The 20,133-nt window shown below is 39.5% G+C and overlaps 1 protein-coding gene across 3 annotated transcripts in view; it reads left to right on the top strand.

Moving 5' to 3' along the window:
• The window catches only part of LOC117213509 (cGMP-dependent protein kinase, isozyme 2 forms cD4/T1/T3A/T3B), a 54,172-nt gene that overhangs the window by 18,070 nt on the left and 15,969 nt on the right, over window positions 1–20,133 (top strand). The window contains exons 1-2 of one of the 3 annotated variants that reach the window (XM_033458897.1): window positions 8,459–8,793; window positions 10,152–10,318. In XM_033458897.1, the coding sequence (XP_033314788.1) occupies window positions 8,516–8,793; window positions 10,152–10,318 (445 nt within the window). In that variant the 5' untranslated portion in view covers window positions 8,459–8,515. Of the gene's footprint in view, window positions 1–8,458; window positions 8,794–10,151; window positions 10,319–15,809; window positions 16,359–20,133 lie in introns of those variants that run through there. The other 2 variants (XM_033458896.1, XM_033458899.1) reach the window with 2 other exon arrangements.

Genomic DNA, 20,133 nt, shown 5'->3' with positions numbered 1-20,133 from the left:
GATCTTCGTTAAGATTAATGGATGTTATTAACGAAATTAATGCACGTGCCTTTCCTTCTTTCCCGTTTTATTCAGTTTCATCCAACAAGTAGTATGTTCGATAACAACGATTTTTGAAAAAGGAAAAAAAAGAAAGATTCAAGTCGTTTGGTCCCATTTTAAATAAAGTTATTCTGTTTTAAGCAGTTGTACGAATACTTTCTACACCCATTGCATATATGTATGTATTTATGTACATCGGTCCAGTAGATCGAGGTCAAATGGACGGACCTATGAGACGAGAAATTACCTGTGTTCTTTGGTAACAGCCCGGAGACCAAACGTTACGTAACGTTTTAGAGGTACACGTGTAGGTGGGAGAAGGGAAGTTGTTCCATTTACCCGTGTCACTTTTGCCAATATTCAAAGGGGGGTCAAACTCTGGGGAGATGCCTTGGGCGATGTATCGCCTCGATTCGGCACACGTTACGAAATTTCCTATGTATTCATAAATATCATAGGGTTTCGTACAGTTACACGTGTAACGAGTATTACGACATTTGTTGCAAATTGAATTAGCTATAAAACTTAGCTTACTAATATCTTTTTATTTCGAAGTTTGATTTGTCATTTCAATGCCAGGAATTAGCCGGATTGTCGTAGAAATTTATCAACAACCTTAAATCGAATGTATTGTAGATTTCTTTTTATTTGCTATTATTTATAGCTTTATTCAATTTTTGAAGCGTGTAAGGTTTGCATATGTCGTTGGTTCGTCGTTTGTCAAGGCTCTTTCCCGTCTTCCGATCACACTTTTTCTATGTAGTCGATCAAGGACGTATAACTTGTTCGTGCATATTTTATTTCACGCATCAGAAGTGTCGCTTTCGCTTTCCAACTTGCTCGACGAGGAAACGGGTTCGTATACTGTTACACTTTTCATGACATGAAAACTTCCACCGTTAATTTCACCAATTATTTTCGCTTTTCGTGCCGTTAATTCCATGCAACGATTAACATTAACTTCGATTGGCTTCTTCGTGAACTGCGACTTCGACATAGGTTTAGTATCAAATTTGTCGGTGTCAACGGAAGAACAAAAGTTTACAACATATCAGCGAATGTACTACTGTATCGGTAGAGCTACTTGTTAAATAAATAAAGGCAAAGTCTGGCGAACAAAGGCGAACGAAAGCTGGGAAGAAGCGCTTTTATCTGAATATCGTTTCCGAGAGCAACGAACTTGGACGGTAAGCTGATTCCAGCCGCGTTCGTTCGATATTCACACGCATTTATCGCGTGGAATCGCTTCGCGTCGCAATAAAAATAGTCAAAGTTTTCATTAAAACCGTTATCGTATATACGTATCTGTTGGTGCAATTGGCTGATGCACCGGTTAAACCGTTTGAAAACGAATCGATTTGCTACCAGCTTTGGTATAATACGCGTTTCTCGCCGTATTACGGTTTAACCGTCCGTGAAGGTGCAACACGTTTCCCGCTTCATCAACTGTGACAAGAATACGACCTACGGTGGGTGAACTCTTCGCCGTTGATCTTATCGTAAAGAAATACCCTGCTGCTCGCGATGACTCTATATCTTCGTCGGAATCGGCTGGTAACGGTGTCGCAGGGACGTTCATAAAAAGAGAAATAAATCTGTTATCTTTGGTAGAATTAAAATCTTACGAATTTAGTATAATTGTGAAATACGCGGTATGTGCTTCAACCTTTCAGCTATTCTCGCTCTTTCGGTATAAAAAGGTAGCATATACCTTTGTAGGTAGCTACGTACCTTTAAGTGTGTCCAATGATCTACGATGTTAGTTGGAGATTAGCATTTGCTTTCGATCGTTGACTCGTACAATAGTCTCATTGATCGAGTGTCCCTTTGTATTTGACTAGACTAAGTTGGCAGTATATCAAGTTCTTTTATCCGATAGAATGAAACGATGAAAGCAAGCGAATTATACGACAGAATTGCATATCTAAATTTACAATACGTTGCATGATTGAACATCCAGTTTGCAAGAGGATCGAATAGTTTGAGCCAACCTTGGCCGTCGATTAACCGTTTTCGTCGTCGCGGCGGAACGAGGACGGCTAAGTAAGTTTCTAATTGGCCATTGGAAATTTTTAATACGTGTACCGATATTCTATCGTAGCGCGAAAATATTTTATCGCGTCGTTTCATCGACTACTCGAATCCATCTAATGTCGTTACCGTGACGTTTGTTGCATTAATAATTACGATTTGGTCATGGGTAATGGCAGCTGGCAGATTTTTACTTGTTTCTGCTAAAAGATCCTGTCCGTTTCGGACGTTCAACTTCGAAATTTCCATATTTTTCAAACGAAATTCCATAGGCCTACGCCAATGTCCGATCGCAACGGATACGTCTCGTGCACGAGATTAATTTAACCATTTTATATTAAGGACCACGCCTCCTCGTTTCAACGTTTGACGAAGTAAATCGACGAGCCCCGATACACTGTATCCTCGGTGATTCGACAACGAGATCCGCAGAAGAAACGATCGGTGAAACGAAATTTCCATCGCTTTCGAAAGAGAAGGAAATTGATACTTTAATAAAATGTAAAAATATGCGAAACCGCAAAGAAGATCGCATGGAGCGAATTCCTGGCCGATCAAAGGTGCTTGCAAAATGATGTCGGATTTCAGCTAACATCCCCCGGTGACCATTCGTGCGGCTGCGCAGCCGCGATTACGAAACGGAAATGCGAAGGTTTCGGTGGACGCCGTTTAAATAATTCAAACGGGACGTCCCGCGATGGTTGGACGGTGTATTCGCGAGATCGTGGACTACGTGCAAACAAACAAACGAAACAAACGATCGTCTCGTCGTATTGCGTGGTGGATACGGTTTCGAAAAACGAGGCAAGGTCTCGTTTCGAGACCACGTACATCCTCGTCGGAACAGTGCCAGCGTTTTTCTGCAAAGCACGAGGTTTATGAAACGCAAATTCTACTCTTTATGGACAACCGTGTCCAGAACTCGCGATTAGAAGTCGCGATTATGGCAATTACGAATCATTTTTAGCTCTGTAATTTGGCACGAATGTCGTAGGATACAAATTTCGCTGCTTGATCTTTCGAATGGTCATGGGTCCATGGGTCATAGGTGTTTCAACAGGTATTTTATAGTCGATAGCCGTAGTCGTTAAACGATACTACGCGGCAAACACTGATATTCTATCGTAATAGTTTAATTTTGGTAATAAACGCAATTTAAGAGAAAGAACGTATCTGGTTCTTGAGCGAATAAACTATCTACTTTGGCAAGATCCCGAGCGTAAAAAGATTGTCTCGCGACGTTAGAAAAGCAATAAAACTTTGCACCTGAATATCAAAAAACAGATACGTATAGATGTATATTTCTAAAAATGGTAACGAGCAATTATGGTCGCCTGGCTGATCGTTCGTGTAGTAGAACCAATAATGACCTAGAAGCAGTAATTTCTTGTCAATGATTTTCCGCGGTGTTTCGTAAGGAAAAAAAAACAATGAACAATTGCTCGGCTATTATGGACTTACGAAATCACAATATACAATTCGCTGCTATATGTTAATTGCACATATTATATAAATTGTAAAACCAAAGAACGTTGCCCCTCTGTAAAATCTTAACTCGTTTATTCATAAATTATTTATATTTGACGAATTTGTAGTGAAAAATCCTTAGATGATAATTATAATCGAGTGCGTAAGATAATAATTATAATGTATATTCATAAATTAGCATAAAATCAGGATGATAATTGTGAGATATTTATCTTCATTTTAAATTTGCCCAAACCTAAAATTAAATACCTAAACGTAGTTCTAATCTAAACTGTCGTCCATCTATAACTCAGCGACACTCGCAATTAATCGAGAGTTAATGATAATGCTATAGATACTATTAATAATCTTTTTTATTTATCGTACACGCGATACACTATAAATAGAAATCTCGTGCTTGCGAAGCAGCGGCCGGGAAATGATGTGTTGCGATTGCGGTATTCACGCGAAAATGATAGATCGGTTAATGATTCCTTCGCTCGCTGGTATTAATGGCCTGATATCTTCTTTTTATGAAAATCATTAAAAAGCCTCGTTTTCTTGCCAGCGTTGTTCTAAAAATAAAGGGATATCTTGTATCATTTGTGTCACTGCTCGTACGAGAGAGGCATTCTAATTAAGCCATCGATCTTGTCTCCTGTACAGGTTTTTGAAACAGTCTACTCTGTGTGATGTAACACAGTATAATAGTTTGTTCTTTCCTATTATAATACCACATGGAGTAGATACGTACCATTTCTTAAGTCGTGTATTAACTTATGTCTTTTCCCTGTTATACGACTTAAATACGTGTGTATACGTTCGCGTTTCTCGTATCTTTTTCAAACATGTTTTGATGGAACTGCTATCTCTAGCATCTTTATACGCCTATAATAATTAAACAATTTTTGCAAATTTTTGACAACGGTGTTAATATTTTTTTATAAGGATCGTTACATCTTTGGTATTTCTGGAGTCAGTAACCTTTCAGCCACTCTCTCTCTGCTCCTGTCAGTGTAAAAATAAACGAAAGAAGATGAGGTGCGAAGAAAATCGCGCACATAACTGAAACGTGACAGGCAACGACGTTAAATGAATTTTTTAACGGCTCGGTACGTGATCATAGATATACGTGTAAGGTGTGTTCCTTTCGTGTCACATGGCGCCATAGAGGGTTGACGATGTAGCGACTCGTTGCGACTGCGACGATCCCTTTGCATTCCTCGGCGTAGTTTCGGTCGCGACGATCCATCGGTCGATCGAAATCGGTCGGGAAAATCGGTGAAATTGTCCGAAACGATAGATCGGATCGCCGCGAAGGCTGATCGCGAATGCTAGACGAGCAATAGGCTAGGTGAAAGGGGACCATTTTCGAAATACGTCGCAGCCAGGTCGACGTGCTGACTGGTAGTTTCGCGTGTGTACGCTAGCGCGTTCTGTGTTCGAGGAAGCGCGAGTCGCGATTATATCTCAAAAATAGACCGTGCGCGAACTCGAGTTTCTCGTTAGTCTCTCGCCCTACGCGATCGTAGTCTCTTCGGCTTGGTCCTTTCCGTCCAGTTTCGCGTTCAACGTCTGAGGTGTTGTTCGCACCTTCTCGGTACATACCTCGCATCTGTATCCGTAGTTCATATGTCGTTTTCTTTAGTTAATTTAATAAACAGTGGCGACAGTGTAATGTAATTGATATATGAAATCGCAAAGTATTCGAAATCCTTGTTTCTCGTCCTTACGAGCGACGGTGGTTCGAGTAACGTAACGCGGATTTAAAAATTATAAAAGATACGATATTTGTAGATTCTTGTTGATTAGTCTAACGAATAACGTTGTTGGCGTGGACTTGTGCGGATTTAAACGATCGACCTAGTCGTTCGTCGATTCTTCGAATTACCTTTAACGAACAAATGAAATCGTTCGCGTGAAACAAATGGAACATCCCCTTACCTTCGAAATAATCAATGACAAACCGCATTGATTATTTCGTCGCTTAAATTAAATAAATAATCGTGTTTTATATTAAAACATTGGTCAATTTCTACATGAAATACGTTATCAAATATGGTAAATGGAAAGTACCACGAATTAATATCGATTAATCTACATCGATGATCTACTAATTTGCTGTTAATTCGAGTCGCGTATAAGCTTATTGCATTTCATTAAAAGAAATTAAAGACAATTTTGCAACGTAGCACGCTAACCGACTACTTACGATCCAGAAATTTGTTCCTTAGGAAATGCGAGGATCTGACGTTAAGAGTTGAATTAGAAATTTCTCTACCCTTGGCATTCGATCGTTAATCACGGGCACGGAATATCGCATCGATTCCCAGGCCACCATTAAATAGACATTAGCTACGTTTCATTATTAACGTATAATTAAGACAGTCCCTTTTTTACATCCAACCTCGCGCTAATCGACGGTCATCGTTCACGAAGCATCGAGTTCTTTCGATCAAATCTACGGCCTTTCTTGTCAGTTCGACGGAGACTCTTGCAAGTGACGGTTCTACGACCAAGCCACTATCATTCGCGATCGATCGAACAAATCGATATCTGTACACATATATAATTCCGTGTATGTACACAGTTATTAAATTTGATGTTGGTGATATTTATTTGTAAATTCTTCGAACGATCGAGCACTCGGTGGAAGAATGGTACGATTGCGCCATTTTATAATTTTAAGTTCTTGCGTTCAGAAGTGTTCAGTATTTTGCGCATAAAGAAGAGAAGGGCAAAGTGTATCGTATCGAGAGAAAATTTATTTAAAATTTATGTAAATTTCGTGAACGTTGTTGACGATTTGTCAGGATCGTGTTAGAGAGGTGACTATAATAATAATATAATAATAATAGGAAAATAGTGATACTTCGTATAAAGATAAAGATAAGGTAGCTGCCTTAAAAACAACGTTAATGTCGCGAAGAGTCACGAAATTTTCTTTGTTATAAATTTCAATCGATAAACTTATAATACAAATAATGATATTACACGTTTATGCTAACCGCTACGAAATAAACGTAATATAAATTTCTATAGACGATTCGTTACCATCGCAATTTTCTTTCGGTGTATATTTATCGATTGTTGGTGTCTGAAATATTTTCTATTGTTTAGCAGATACAACGTTTCGATATAACATACGAAGTGACTGGAAACATTGCCACTTCACGGTGATAAAGATCTTCATTCACGTTATTCTTTCGTCCCTATCTCTGTTGAAAATTATTCCCGCGATAATCTTATTCTACTTGTATCTTTTAGAAAAACAAACAATTTTAGCCATATGGAAATATACCTACGCGTATATGCAAAGACGGAGAACTTAAAACCAATTACTTCGTTGGTATTGGCGATTCGTTGATGAATTAAAATGGACCAGTTGGTTTTTTCTCGAACGATTTCAAAACAAACCGTTCGTTTCTAATTCTAATTGAGAAAGAACGCTTGCTAAACACAGACAGTCGCTAAAGGTGTCGATCATTGCTATTCCATTCTTATTTTCGAAAGTGTTATGCCCACATACCTACCTCGGTACTATCGAGATGCTCGAGAACGCCTCGACGTTTCAAATTGCCATTATATAATCGCGATACCTAGCATCGTGCTTGAACAAATTGATGCAAAAGGTAAAAAATACGCTGTCCAATAAAACAGTCAATTTTTTCGTTACACAATCATTTTTAAAGATGATTACGTAACACGTCATTATAGTAACTTATAGTTTCTCGTTGTTTAACGTAAACCTGATTTCGTAGAAATATTTGCTCAGGTAAAAATGTTAGTTGCATCTGTTTCGTCTACTGTTTCGTCGATTTAAAGGACGACGAGTTTTCTATCGTTCCGCTTTAATAATAATTAGCTGTTTCGCTGTATTTATGAAATAATTGAGAATTATTATATCTTTGATGGAATCGTTGAAAGCAACGGAGGTAGCGTAATTATTAGAACAATATCTAAAATTTACGCTTATCGGTGTTCGATTTTAAGATAATATACAACACGCGTCCACACTCTCTCAGCCGTCGGAGTCAATGTCAGTTTTAAAATAGATCGTTATCTTGTACGGGGATTCTAAGTAGATCAATCGATTTCTAACATTCTACTTCTAATAATCTTGTGTAATTTGCCTTTCCGTCCAATTAAATGTCTATCGTGTGAATCGTACGTTTCTAATTCATCTTTATCGGTAGGAATTTAATCTACTTAGCTTCATTTGCTTTTGATAGCGATAGTATAGAGAGTAGAAGTAACGTTTGAAAAAGATTATGTAGTCGAAAAAAGCTAGCGTCTCGCAATCAGCTGTCTAATCAGAGAAGGTGGATAGAATTGTTAGGAGTCGTTTTCAAAGTGTGATACGAGTTAGAAAGTACGAGAGTATATTGCAACCTTATCTTATTGTTAGCGAGTATACGATTTAAATTCGCTTCGTATCGCCGTTCTTTAAACAGATAGCTATCTTCGAAGATATAATATATCGGAGTTTCGATTGTTTGACGATACTTTTGCTTTCTGAAGATCTATATTTAGTTTAAAAGTACCTTTCCATACACTCGAGATGGAATAACTCACCCAACGATCGAACACCTTTGAACGCTCGAATCTTTGCCAATCCGGCAGAGCAAACGTTCGTTCCAACCCTCGGCGATCATAAAGCTCGAACATGTAAAGAACGAACGCTTGAAAAAGAAAAGAGAAAGATTCGATGATAAAACCGTCGTTAAAGGAAACGTTGTCGGATAAAAAATATTTTAATGAAAAGGCAAGGGAAACGTTTTAAAAATTACAACGTGTACTAAGAATGGTCCAATGAGAAACAGAAACCAGCAGTGGAAGTGGAAGTACAAGGACCGTCGAAGATAGGGAATCATCGGAATCTCGGTGCACGACGCGTATACCAACTGCAAGAGGAAAATCTCAAGAACAGACGAATCTCAATTAAAGCGAACGACAGTGGGAAATCTTTCTGATCATGGATTCGATACGAGATCTGAAACGATTACTGTACGAGAGGACGCAAGCTCTTAGACGTCGCGACGATGTAATCGAGATACTGGAGAAAGCATTGGAAGAACGGGATGCCACTATTCGTTACCTCCAAAACGAGATCGACAAGTTCCGGCAAATCGTCGATTTCAGTTTGGCCTCTGGTGCTATCGGGCCGGGTCAGAGATCCAAAAGACAAGCGATTTCAGCCGAACCACTTACCAAAGACAGCCGGGTAATCGTCAAGTTTCAGAAACCGCAAAGGTACAGAATTCGTCACTTTTTGTTTCGTTCTAACGCGATTTTCAGCTACTTATCGCCGTGTATCGAGGAAAAGTTATCGTCTGAAATTTATCTGTATCGAGTGTAGAACAAACAACGACACGGTAGACTCCCTCTTGAACTGATTTTTAACTCCCTGTTTGACCATATTATCGTTCGAAGGAAAAAACATTTTACATTATCGCAAAGGAAACTGGCACGGTTCCTCGTGTTAAAGCGTCGATAGCCGATCTATCTAGTCGAATGTATTCGATTCGAAATTTCGTACTAATAATCCACTAATCTATCATTGTTATCGATTCGAAGGCCATATATAGAGAGATCGATGACTCAACGATCACCGTACAACGTATCGTTGAGAGTGAAATTTGGTCGTTCCTTGCGCAATTTCGAGTCATGGTTTCACCTATACAAATCGCATTCACCGCGCAACTACGTGACAGAGTGTTACATTCAGGATACTTTTAATTCACGACACGTGGCTTCGTTAACTTTACCTGTGTCGTTTCTTAACTAACCTCTTTCGTCGACGACTCTGTTCGATCGGTCGTAGGTAACACTCGTGCAACTTTCCAAACGCTGTATTCTTTAAACTTTCCATTGTTCCGTTAGAGCGCTTAAACATTTAGAAAACCACGATTTTGTCGTAAAGTAAGGTTGGAAAATTAGTTTGCTTGGCGATTCGTACGCACTTTTAAGCGAAATAACGAGTAAATTCCAAACACGACTGTTTTATGTACTACGCGATTATTCACGATTATTTATTAGACGAGTCGCACGTAGGATAATAAGTTTTGCTCTTGCAATAATTGATATGGAAGAAAAAGAAGTTAGAACAAGTCAGTCAGGAAGAAGTCGTAGAAATCTTCGTAGCAATTTTCGCATTAAATGTCTACGTAAGACGTTTAACGTTAAGGATATGACGTTACGATGGTAATATTCGCGTTTATTTTGCAAGTGCAACATCAAAAGTACCGAACCGTGTTTATCACGGTGCACCTGTTACAGGCCGCAAGTTGTTTACTGAACAAGTATGCAAGAAGATAGCCTGGTATACGTCAAACACTTTTTGAGTTTATTTAGAGTGGCGATAACGCTTTTTATTTTACTTTTTATTTTATCTTAATTTTCAGTTCCATTCTTATCGATTAATCGGATTTAGTACCCCGATCTAACGGATGAATATTCATCGGAATTTCTAAACTTTTTCTTATCATTTTTCTCGTTCTTTTTTTTTTTCTCCAAATCAGCCTCGTTCGAAGCGACGTTTCTAATAATCTTCTTACGATTAAAAGGGAAACCTTTGACAAAAAGGTGTCTGACTCTTTTTTCCTTCGTAGGTCTCGTGATCTGATCAAAGCAGCCATTTTGGATAATGACTTCATGAAGAACTTGGAGCTGACGCAAATCCGCGAGATCGTGGACTGCATGTATCCTGTTACCTTCTCGGCAGGTTCAACCATCATTCGCGAAGGAGATGTTGGGTCCATTGTGTATGTTATGGAGGGTGAGTTACACAGACCTTTCCCTTGCCCAGAATTATATTCTTTCGCGAGTATCGTAGTTCCAGAACGTAAGAAATTGATCTGATTTATTTGGATATATATTTAAACAATCGCTGGAAATAAAATTGAAAGAACGTGGAGCCGAAAGGATTTCGTCGTACGGCTCGCGCGAGTAATTCCAGTCGAACGCAACCGACTCGTTAGAGGAAACTGTGCGCGATTACGCTTTTCCATGCGTTCCGGTTATAAATAGTTGGCCATGCTTTAACGAATATAGGCGGAAAATCGTCGTCTCTGACGAAGAGGCTTCGCGAATGACGGAATCACGATGGCTGTTAATCTTCCTCGCGCCGTGCAATTTCAGTTTATTCGCCAAGTCAGGCGAGTCGAGGTCGATCATTGTTCCCTGCGACCGCACAGTGTACCGTTATGCCCTCTTGCGTCGCCGCACGAAAATTTCTTCGCCGTTTTGCCTACACACTCCCCGTCGTATCGTTTTCCACGTGGAAAATTCATGACAGCAGATGTCGCAGAGACCGTTGTAATCATAAACGAGCGTATAGAGCTCCTTGCGATTTCAAGTTTGAAGGAAATTCTAATTCGACGTTCAACGAACTCGACCGTATTGCGAATATATGTAAGTACGTCGGAACAAGAATATTATCTGCTTTCTTTGTTCGATAGAGTTGCCATTTGACTGGCGAGAAACTTTCAATAAATTCGCTTTAATCCCGCAAACTATGCAACGCGTGATTCATCGTTCTTTGCAGGAACCGAATGATTCAAGCTTCTTTGCCTTTTCTTCCGAAAAACCGGTTCCCATAGCGGTAGTTATAAATAAAATGTTGCTGAAAATACTCGGCATTCTTTCCCAGCGATAAGGATCAATCTGCTATTTAAGCAAATTTCGCTCCATATCCGACGAACTCGGCTTAAAATATGCTAATATTTTCGAAATTTCGAACTAGCGAATACATTTTCTGGAATTGCGATGAAAGTATAATAAAAATACGATGTATTATAAAAATTACTCTCCATCGTTAAGTAGAATGCCTATTAATAATTTTAAACCACCTTTCTCTTCTCTTTCTGCTTTTTTCTTTCGAACAAATTTAAAAAGTTTCGAAAATTAATTCTCCGGTCAGCAAACAATACGCGATTTCACTTTACACTGAAAGTAAAATGCATATGCACGTAACGAGAGAAATTATCCTGATACGTACGAATATAAATATTTGAAAATAGATCTTTAACATTCGCTAATTCGATCCAATGACTTGTAATAATTTTCGTACGAATTTCGAATATTCGCCGATGTCGACGGCGCGCCGATATAACGTTGCCGGTTGAGATCGCGTTGAAAATTTTCTCCTTCTCTATAAATATTTTACGTCGTACCAAAATTTGTTTCGTACCTACCAAGCTAGCCTCGCGACGAGCGATCGTAATCGACGAATTTCAATTCCTTCGCATCGAGCAATTTCATACGAGTATTTTATTATAGTCGTACAAAGAAGCTTCGTTCTTGGCGAAATTTGCTTTTACTTCCGGTGCTGGTTGAGCGCATTCAGACACGATTTGCGCAACCAACAACGATACTACAATTAAATTCGAACGCAATGGGTCACGTGCAACGTAATAACGCGAATTTTTACGTGTAATAGCCACGATTAAGCCAACTGTGTAAACGTGTAACGTTTAACGTCAAGTCGCGTAACGATTGCGCAAATAATTACGAACACGAGTCTCTTGAACAGGAAGAGATTCAATGATTATACGGCATAGAACGGTGTATTTATAGCGATAGAATCTCTGGTCAATTTATTAATTAAAATGAGGATTTTCTTTGGAGGAAGAGCCGACCAATTTCGGAGCAATTAATTCCTTCCTCGCTTCTCATCATTTTCTTTCGTACATTCCTTGCAATAATTATTACGAATTAATCTACAAAATAAATGTAATATATTAAATCGGTCTGTAATAAATTGATTGTAAGAGATTCGTATCTACTAGAAATTATAAGAAGCTATTTGGTAATTTCCTCCCTACTTTGTGGCCGGTTTTTAGATTACTTAAGACGCGATGTTTCGATGGAAACGAAATAGAAAATCGATAGTTTCATCTAACGACGAAGGATGAGAATCACTGGCCTTTCTCTCGGAAGTTGGTGTACCGTGATAGCATAGTAATTAAAAAATACAACGGTTATAATGTATTTATAAAACAAAATTGTTTCGCATCGTTTTGTGACAATTCGAAGGTATCCGTGAAATGAAACGAGCAAAATCCGCCTGACAGAAACGTGTAAACCAAACGCATGTTTCACTCGCATATTATCACCGGCATAACGTCATGCATATAATTTTACGTACCTATGTAACTATACTCTGACACTACTATGATTGTAATCGTAGCAATAGTAATAATCGTAACAATTTTAATTGTATTACGGCAAATCCGTGATTCTTTTAGATGGTTTTTGATAATTGAATTTGGATAAAAGTAACTACTAGAAAAGCATGATTGGTACTGTCAGGAGGCTAATTTCAAATTTTCAAACGATGACCAATTTAAATTCTTAAATATACCTAACAAATTGAACGTGGATTTTTAAAATTTAAAATCACATAATAGGCTTATTCTATCTTCGATTCAATTTTAATCGCGATTAATTATATACCGTGTACTTTCTAACGTTAAACTTTCTCTTATAACACTTTTAGCGTAGGTTTAAATTTTGTTCGTGCCATTGGCAGGGAGAACGAAATCTGTAGGTTAATCGCTTTAGAAGGATTCCTCTTAATACAATGGTCTCGTTAAAGAGCGTACATGCCGAATCGATTAAAGTTTATACATAAAGTTAGAAACCTTTGTGCGTATGAATAAAATATATGAAATTACAGCGATAGAAGTGAAACGTGGTCGTAGGAAAATCATAATGATTGGAGTAAATTACGAGGGACGAGCAAATGAAAGTGTGAATTAACCATGTATTAGCGATGGTTTTTAGTATCTGACATAGAGGAAACTCGACCATTTCCACGATAATTTCAGTAAAATCTTAACGGTAAAATTATATTACAAGTTGTTCACTTGGTAATAATTTGCATGAAATTATTTTTTTATCCGAACCTTAGCAATCATGCGCGTTGCGGGATAATAAAATCATGAGTCATCGTTATAGCAGTAAGGAGAGTGGATTTAAATGTAATAACGGGACGTGTACTTTTAAATATATGTATGGAAAACATAGAGAACATCGAACGTAATATTAATGTCTGTCATATTTTGCAAGATACGTGTTATCTTAGAAAATTTACTTGTCGCGCGTATTACTCTTGGCTTATAGAGAACCGTTTCATCCTGCAGCAAATTTGCAAATTAAAAATTACGTCAACGCGGGGCGTAGAATCGAAGCAAAAAGAAAGAAAGTTAGAATTTCAAGAATCGCTGGAAAAAGAGAAGGAAGATACAAGAAGAAAAAGAATTAATTACATCGGGGTTATTAGAGAAATCTATCCGCGTTAAAAAGCAAAGTGTAAAGCACTCCACAAATGGGAAATAATGACACGATGAGAAAAATAAAGGAAAGGGGAATACGAAGCCGGGGAATCGAGCGCAAAACGCGAGAAACAGTTCCAACCAAGATTGCTCCACTTTTGCTCGTAGTGTTTCCCACTTGTTCTCGCAATTAGGCTATGTTATTTCATTGCGATTTACGAAAGATAAACGAGTCAATTCAGGGGAAACGTAATTGGTGCATCGTTTCTGATCGTTCGTTCGTTGTTGAACTTGCGTGCTAACAATTACAAGACGAACGGACAAAAGGAAACTGCGAGACAGGTATTTCTCGAAGCGTAATCGAAAAAGTTCCAGTCGATTCACGTATATCTCCGTGGTATATCCGTTTCTTCTCTTTTTCTATAATTCGATACAAATCTGCAATGTCACACGCAATATGGTTGCCTCTTAATGGAATTAGTCGTGGAATTTCATGCCTCCAAAAAGAAGAATTTCGACGCGGATGCTCGAAGCGCATCAGCTGATACGACAAATATACGATATCTAGTCTTTTACCATCTCAATTATATCGTACAAGTTGATAAGGGTATCTTGCGGTATTCTCGAGTCACCCGATATACTTGTACGTACTTACGTGGGAGTGGTCGCGCCGAGGGCAATCGCATTCGCCTGAGAACCACTGTCCTTTCTCTCGCTAACAGCGAACTGGTGGGGGGATTGACAGTCGGAGGGGAAGGGAGTTTCTCGTGCACGCTCTTTGCGGGCGTACTTTTCACCAGTCGCGAACGCTGTCAGTGAGCGTCAGTCTCGAAGGAGTGGTCCTGCCCGTATCCTCGTTCGCGACAGGATCCTTCTTTGTGAAAACATCATTCGTTCTTACTCCTCTTACATTCGCTCGCACTTTTCCAAAATCATCTTCTCGTCGTCGAATAACGAGCCATCGAAATTTCTTTGCCGATAAAACCGACCGATCCAAGTGGAAACGCGAGTGAACACGGAACCGTGATTTCATTGTCCATCGGATCTCTTGCGCAAGCAAACGATCTGTCGATCTGGTCGTCGTGTGTCTTCTACGTGACTTCTTGAGAAAACAACATTCCTCGATCTAAAGCGCCGAGGAAACTTGGATTTCCATCGATCAGAGATAACGAGCTTTAGGTACGGGAGCAATGAAAAGTGATAAAGCTGAAAACGATAGGATTTGAGCGGAGAAGTACGCGAGACAGATTCGAGGCGGTGAAAAAGATCGAACAGTTTACCCGTTATTGCAGAATCGAGAGGTCCGATTCGTATCGAAAGGAATCGAGCCGGGACTAAGAATAGCGCGTCATTGTTCTGCTTCGTGACAGACCTGGAATTAGCCGCTCGAAAATCGCGCAACTCGCAGTTTTCCATCGCTGCCGGCTGTCGTTTACGCGCTGTCCCGAAGCATGAACCGGTGGGGAGTCGCTGGAACTTTTCGACGAACGCTGGACTCGTCGATTCGTTCCAAAAGCAATCCAGGTAGTTCTCAGAGACACGTGTTTCCCAGTGTCTTTTATACGGCTCGAAAACGCTCGATCCTTTAAGAGTTCGACAGTTCCGACTCGAAGGGCTGTTGCAAAGCTAAACAAAAAGGACGAAACGATCGGGGGAAACGTTCGTCGATCTTCCCACTGGATGAACGCCAGATCAACGTCGAAGTTGTCGTTCCCACGGTCAAATTTACGGAGGGTTTCCAAACGAACGAGCGGCAGGAACCCTGGTGATTCTTAACAGCCCGTACAATCTACGTTCCTATCCCGAAGCGAAAAATGCGAGCTGGAGGCGTTGGAAAATGTCCAGCGCGGTGAATCATGTCCAAGGTCGCCCACTGGATCAAACGTTTCCAACTATCGTCTCGGAGCAACGTTCCGACGAGTCTCTTGCTATCTGATCTCGTTCAACGACCAAGATTCGTCGCTCTGTCTGTAAAAGTCTCTCGTGCTTGAACAACGAACTACGAGAAAGAATACTCCGTTTCCTCGTTTTTCGTCAATCTCGAAGGAAGCTCTGAAAGAGGTGGGAATTCTGGAAATCCCGAGATTCGTCCGACCATGAAAGTGAGAAGTTATCCTGGCAGAGCGGTGTTGGAGGACCCAGAGTTGCTGTTGGACCCTGACGCGACTCGAGGAAGGGCGATGGAGCTTCTTTACGAGGCCAGCTGGCGCGAGTGTGGCGTCAATTGGGCAAGTAACGCAAGAAGCAAACCTGCGTCGAGAGAGGACGAGTACAGACAACCTTATGCCGAGGTGATCTCCCAGCTGGAGGGTGTTCTGGATGGTAGCCGCGTTGACTCGTCGGCCAGGGAGGATTGCGAGTCGAGGAAATCGAGTAACATCAGCACGACTGACAGTGAATCGAGCGAATTGAATCAAAGAGGGAATAGTCAAGGTGGATTTCTCATACCCAGACCGAGACTGATCGTACCGGTTCACACCTACGCCAGGAGGCGACGAACCGGCGCTCCTCCGCCGGCTAGGAGACGACATATACGCGAAGGTATTTCGACACCGATTTTTTGCCGCTCTTTAAGCAACTATCTTTGCTTGGTGATGTCATTTGTTTCGCTCGAGCCTTCAAACCGTAGGAAAATTCCTCTTTTCCTTAATCGCTATCAAACTAGTTTCTATTACGTAAGAGAAGCTATTGATATTAAGATCTTCTAATCAGCGATTCGTGAAATTTCGCTGGTGATATTAGTTCGGTTATGCAAGAGTAGTAAGCACGTAGGAACATTCCCTAAAGATATTCTTAGCTGGTTATTGTAACACGAGTAATATGAATGGTTTAATCGCAAAACTTTTACACGGGACTGTATATCCTAAGCAGGATTGACTCGATATCGATGACATCGATCCATCGATCGGTATGCGTAACGCTTCTGAACACGCGGTACCGCAAGGTAAGAGCTGACACATTTCTGCGATAATAACGGGTTGTCCAGAATGTTCGTAGCGAAATTTGAGAAAAACGTGCGCACAATGCTTCTCGGGTAGCAACTATGACATAGAAATTCCCTGCCGTGGATTATTTTTATAAACAGCCGTATAAGAGAACGATTCGCGGGTCGATTCATGTTAGACTCGTTAAAACATTTTAAATAATTCGGTAGTACGAGACGTACATTTCAGAGTGATCCTGACTGGAATAAATCTCACGCCGAATCGATATCGATCGATTATTCACTGGTGGATACATGGTCGTTCGTTGATCGTAGTAATTGATAGAAACTTTTGAACGATAGTGGTCTGAATGATTAATTTCTGCGTGTCTACGCTTTCGATAAAGTTCAACGATGAAATTTCCTGTTTGTGTAATTTTCTATGTAATTATCGTTAGACATACTGTACCTATCGAAAGTAAATGAAAGTCACGAAGGCTGGTACGTAAAAAAAGTTTATGGAAATGTATTCGACGGTAGAAAATGTCAGCGTTGCTTCAGGTGCTGGAGGAAGGCGATGACGATCTAAAGAAAATGTGAACATCGTGAACTATGCTCGAAGCGTATTTCGAAATCGATCGTCTCTTCCGAGCGAAGCTTTTTAAATCAAATTAACGCAAAATTAAAACATCGAAATAAATCGGATCGGAACAAAATATCAAAGAGGTAGGAATTTGAACGATTACTTCGACGCTCTTTACACGATCAAGCGATTGATCGTAATAACAATAGTAATAAAAGAGAAAAATCTGCATATGTTGGGAACACGCGGTAATCGCGTAACAGGATATCACTCAGTCGTTGACATCACTAAAAATAAAAACCCAGCATGCTCGTATTAATTTAGTTGCAAAGTTTTCAGCATTTTTACGCTTTCAAAGATCCTCTATTTAATTGGATGAGTCCGAGATTCACGATTTGAATTAAACATATGATATTATCGTAACGATTACTTTGTGATAAATAGTTTATTTGAATAGTGGCCAAATCCGATATCTAGATACACGTTAAGAATTGATAATTTCGGTGTTCGGGCTGCACCACCAATTGGAAGGAGAAAAAAAATGACCGTGAGTCGTTGCATTTTAAAGTTTGTCACGCCTGTCTTCTTAGTTTATTTAAACATTTCTAAGAAGGATACATCAATTTTTCCTAATTCCTCGCAAAGAGACGAGAGGAAGTTGTCTAATCATAAAATTAGATACAATACACACGTAGGCAGAGAACGTCAATTAGACGGTACATATCCGCGAAGACTGGTTTGCACTACCACTCGTAGCGTCTAGATCCGGGTCGAGTCTCGACCGCTCGCGACCAGCTTTTGTAATCTTGTGAAAAATGTATGTCCTTGATTCGATCGGGATCCAACGCGAAATCTCGCGTTGGTCAACGAAAGCGAAGCGAAAATGTTCCGTTCGAGATCGATTCTTGCGTGATACTCGACTTAACCCTTAGACGCATGATTTTTCTAAACATACCGAAATCTAAATATACCGAAAGATTAAAATCTCGTATTGACGTATCGTAAAACCATAGTTACGGTACGGCAACACCAATAATATCAAAAAATAGATTGACGTAATAACTTGTGCATATAAATAGAAGACAAATGTGTGTCTCAACCTTCGATCGCAATGTTCTTGTGAAAGCAAATAACGATACAAAAATAAAATTGGATCGAAGTTGCACAAAAAGCGCGATCTTCGATTCTCCACAAATGCGAATACGACAAACGTTTCCGTATTACGCGAATTAGCCGTTTACATATTTAATTTGACCTAACAGTCAGCTATCGTAAAAACTAGATTTAGGTCGGACGTCTCTATCGCAAGAGCAGCGTTGCTCAAGCCTGTTACTGCTCGTATCTTTCAACGCGAAGGTTGATTACACTGCTTCTAATCACGTTTCAGACGTTTACTTTGATTTTACTTTGTATCTTTATGGAGAACATCTTGCATAAGATAACGCGCATTGCGTTAACCGCGTTCTTTATATCGCGAAGAAGAAACGAATCGTATCTTCGAACATCAAATCGAATTTTTCTTCTCCGATCGATTATTTGTAATCGCGTTTCTGACCACTGCGATGATTTATCGACGACTCGGTTGAAAGTCGAAATTGAGAAACGAATCGGCCGAGCTTCGCGATATTTGGAAAGGAAGAAGAAATTTTACTTCGATGGAATTGAAATATCCGAAATTGAAAAAATTTCCACCTGTCTCTCTAAGACGAAAATGATTTTATTGCTGTGTTTTCACCCGCTCTCACTGACTGTAAATTTTCCATAATTTCAAGTTGCCTTAAAGATTTCGAACCGAGATACCGCACATAAGAATGTTCGTCATTATCTTGCTAAAGAAACAATTATTTCTCAAGTATCATCCCACTGGTAAGAGATAATCTTAATTGCCACTGGATTCTCACAATTTTACTCTTTATTGCATTACGCAATCATAAGTATTATATTAAGTATTATCTATGAAATATGCGATCGTTGAAATAAGTTCAGCAATCTACTACTACAACACTAGTAGAATTCAAGTTCATAGGGATACAAAAATCGCAATTACTATTCGGAAATATTTTGTTTCGCCCTTGGCTGCTCTCTCACGTTCTCGTCGTTCTACCACGCGGCTGCTTTAACTTTAATTGACATTCTGATCGATTTTATTAGCGATGCTCCATTAATTCGAATATCGTTTTACGTTATTTCCTATAGAATTTTAATAGATTAGACAGAGGAATAAACTTACACGTTATGACGAGATCTCAAGGTGATCTTAGGTGATCGAGATGATTGCTTTTTGAATGAAGCTGCACATCTTGTTATACGATATTCGATGCTGTTTTTCATTCTCTACAAAAAGGTATCAAGATACTCGTATCCGAAAATGCTTTGTTCAAAACATATTTTAATGTTAATTTCATCGAGTTCTATCAAATTGCGTGTTTGAAAAACAAGGAGAACGTGAAGGTAAATCGCTGCGTTCCTCGTCTTTCCTACGATAAGTTCTACGAGATTAAAGTTAAAGTATCATTTGATCTAATTATCATTCGACCCGAGTAGCTTAATACTTTTTTATAGAGAATTAAAAAATGCACCGAATGGTGTATAAAAAAATGTATAGTTGCATTTGAAAAGCAAAGATCACCTTGAAATATCAAAGGCACATTCACCTACACGAGATTTATGGCCTTCGCGAGATATCTCAACCGAAACAAAATAAGTTTTGCTTGGCTCGACTTCCATCGTATACAAACGCGAGTAGAGACAAAAATCACGACCAGATTTAATCCCCTAGTTTCTGGAGCACGGAACGCGGTTACTCGTTA

Source organism: Bombus bifarius, unplaced genomic scaffold (genome assembly GCF_011952205.1).
Source record: "Bombus bifarius isolate JDL3187 unplaced genomic scaffold, Bbif_JDL3187 scf7180000009111, whole genome shotgun sequence".
NCBI classification, from domain to species: domain Eukaryota; kingdom Metazoa; phylum Arthropoda; class Insecta; order Hymenoptera; family Apidae; genus Bombus; species Bombus bifarius.
The sequence above is the reverse complement of the archived record's forward strand: the minus strand, read 5'-3'. Positions and strand labels throughout refer to the sequence as shown.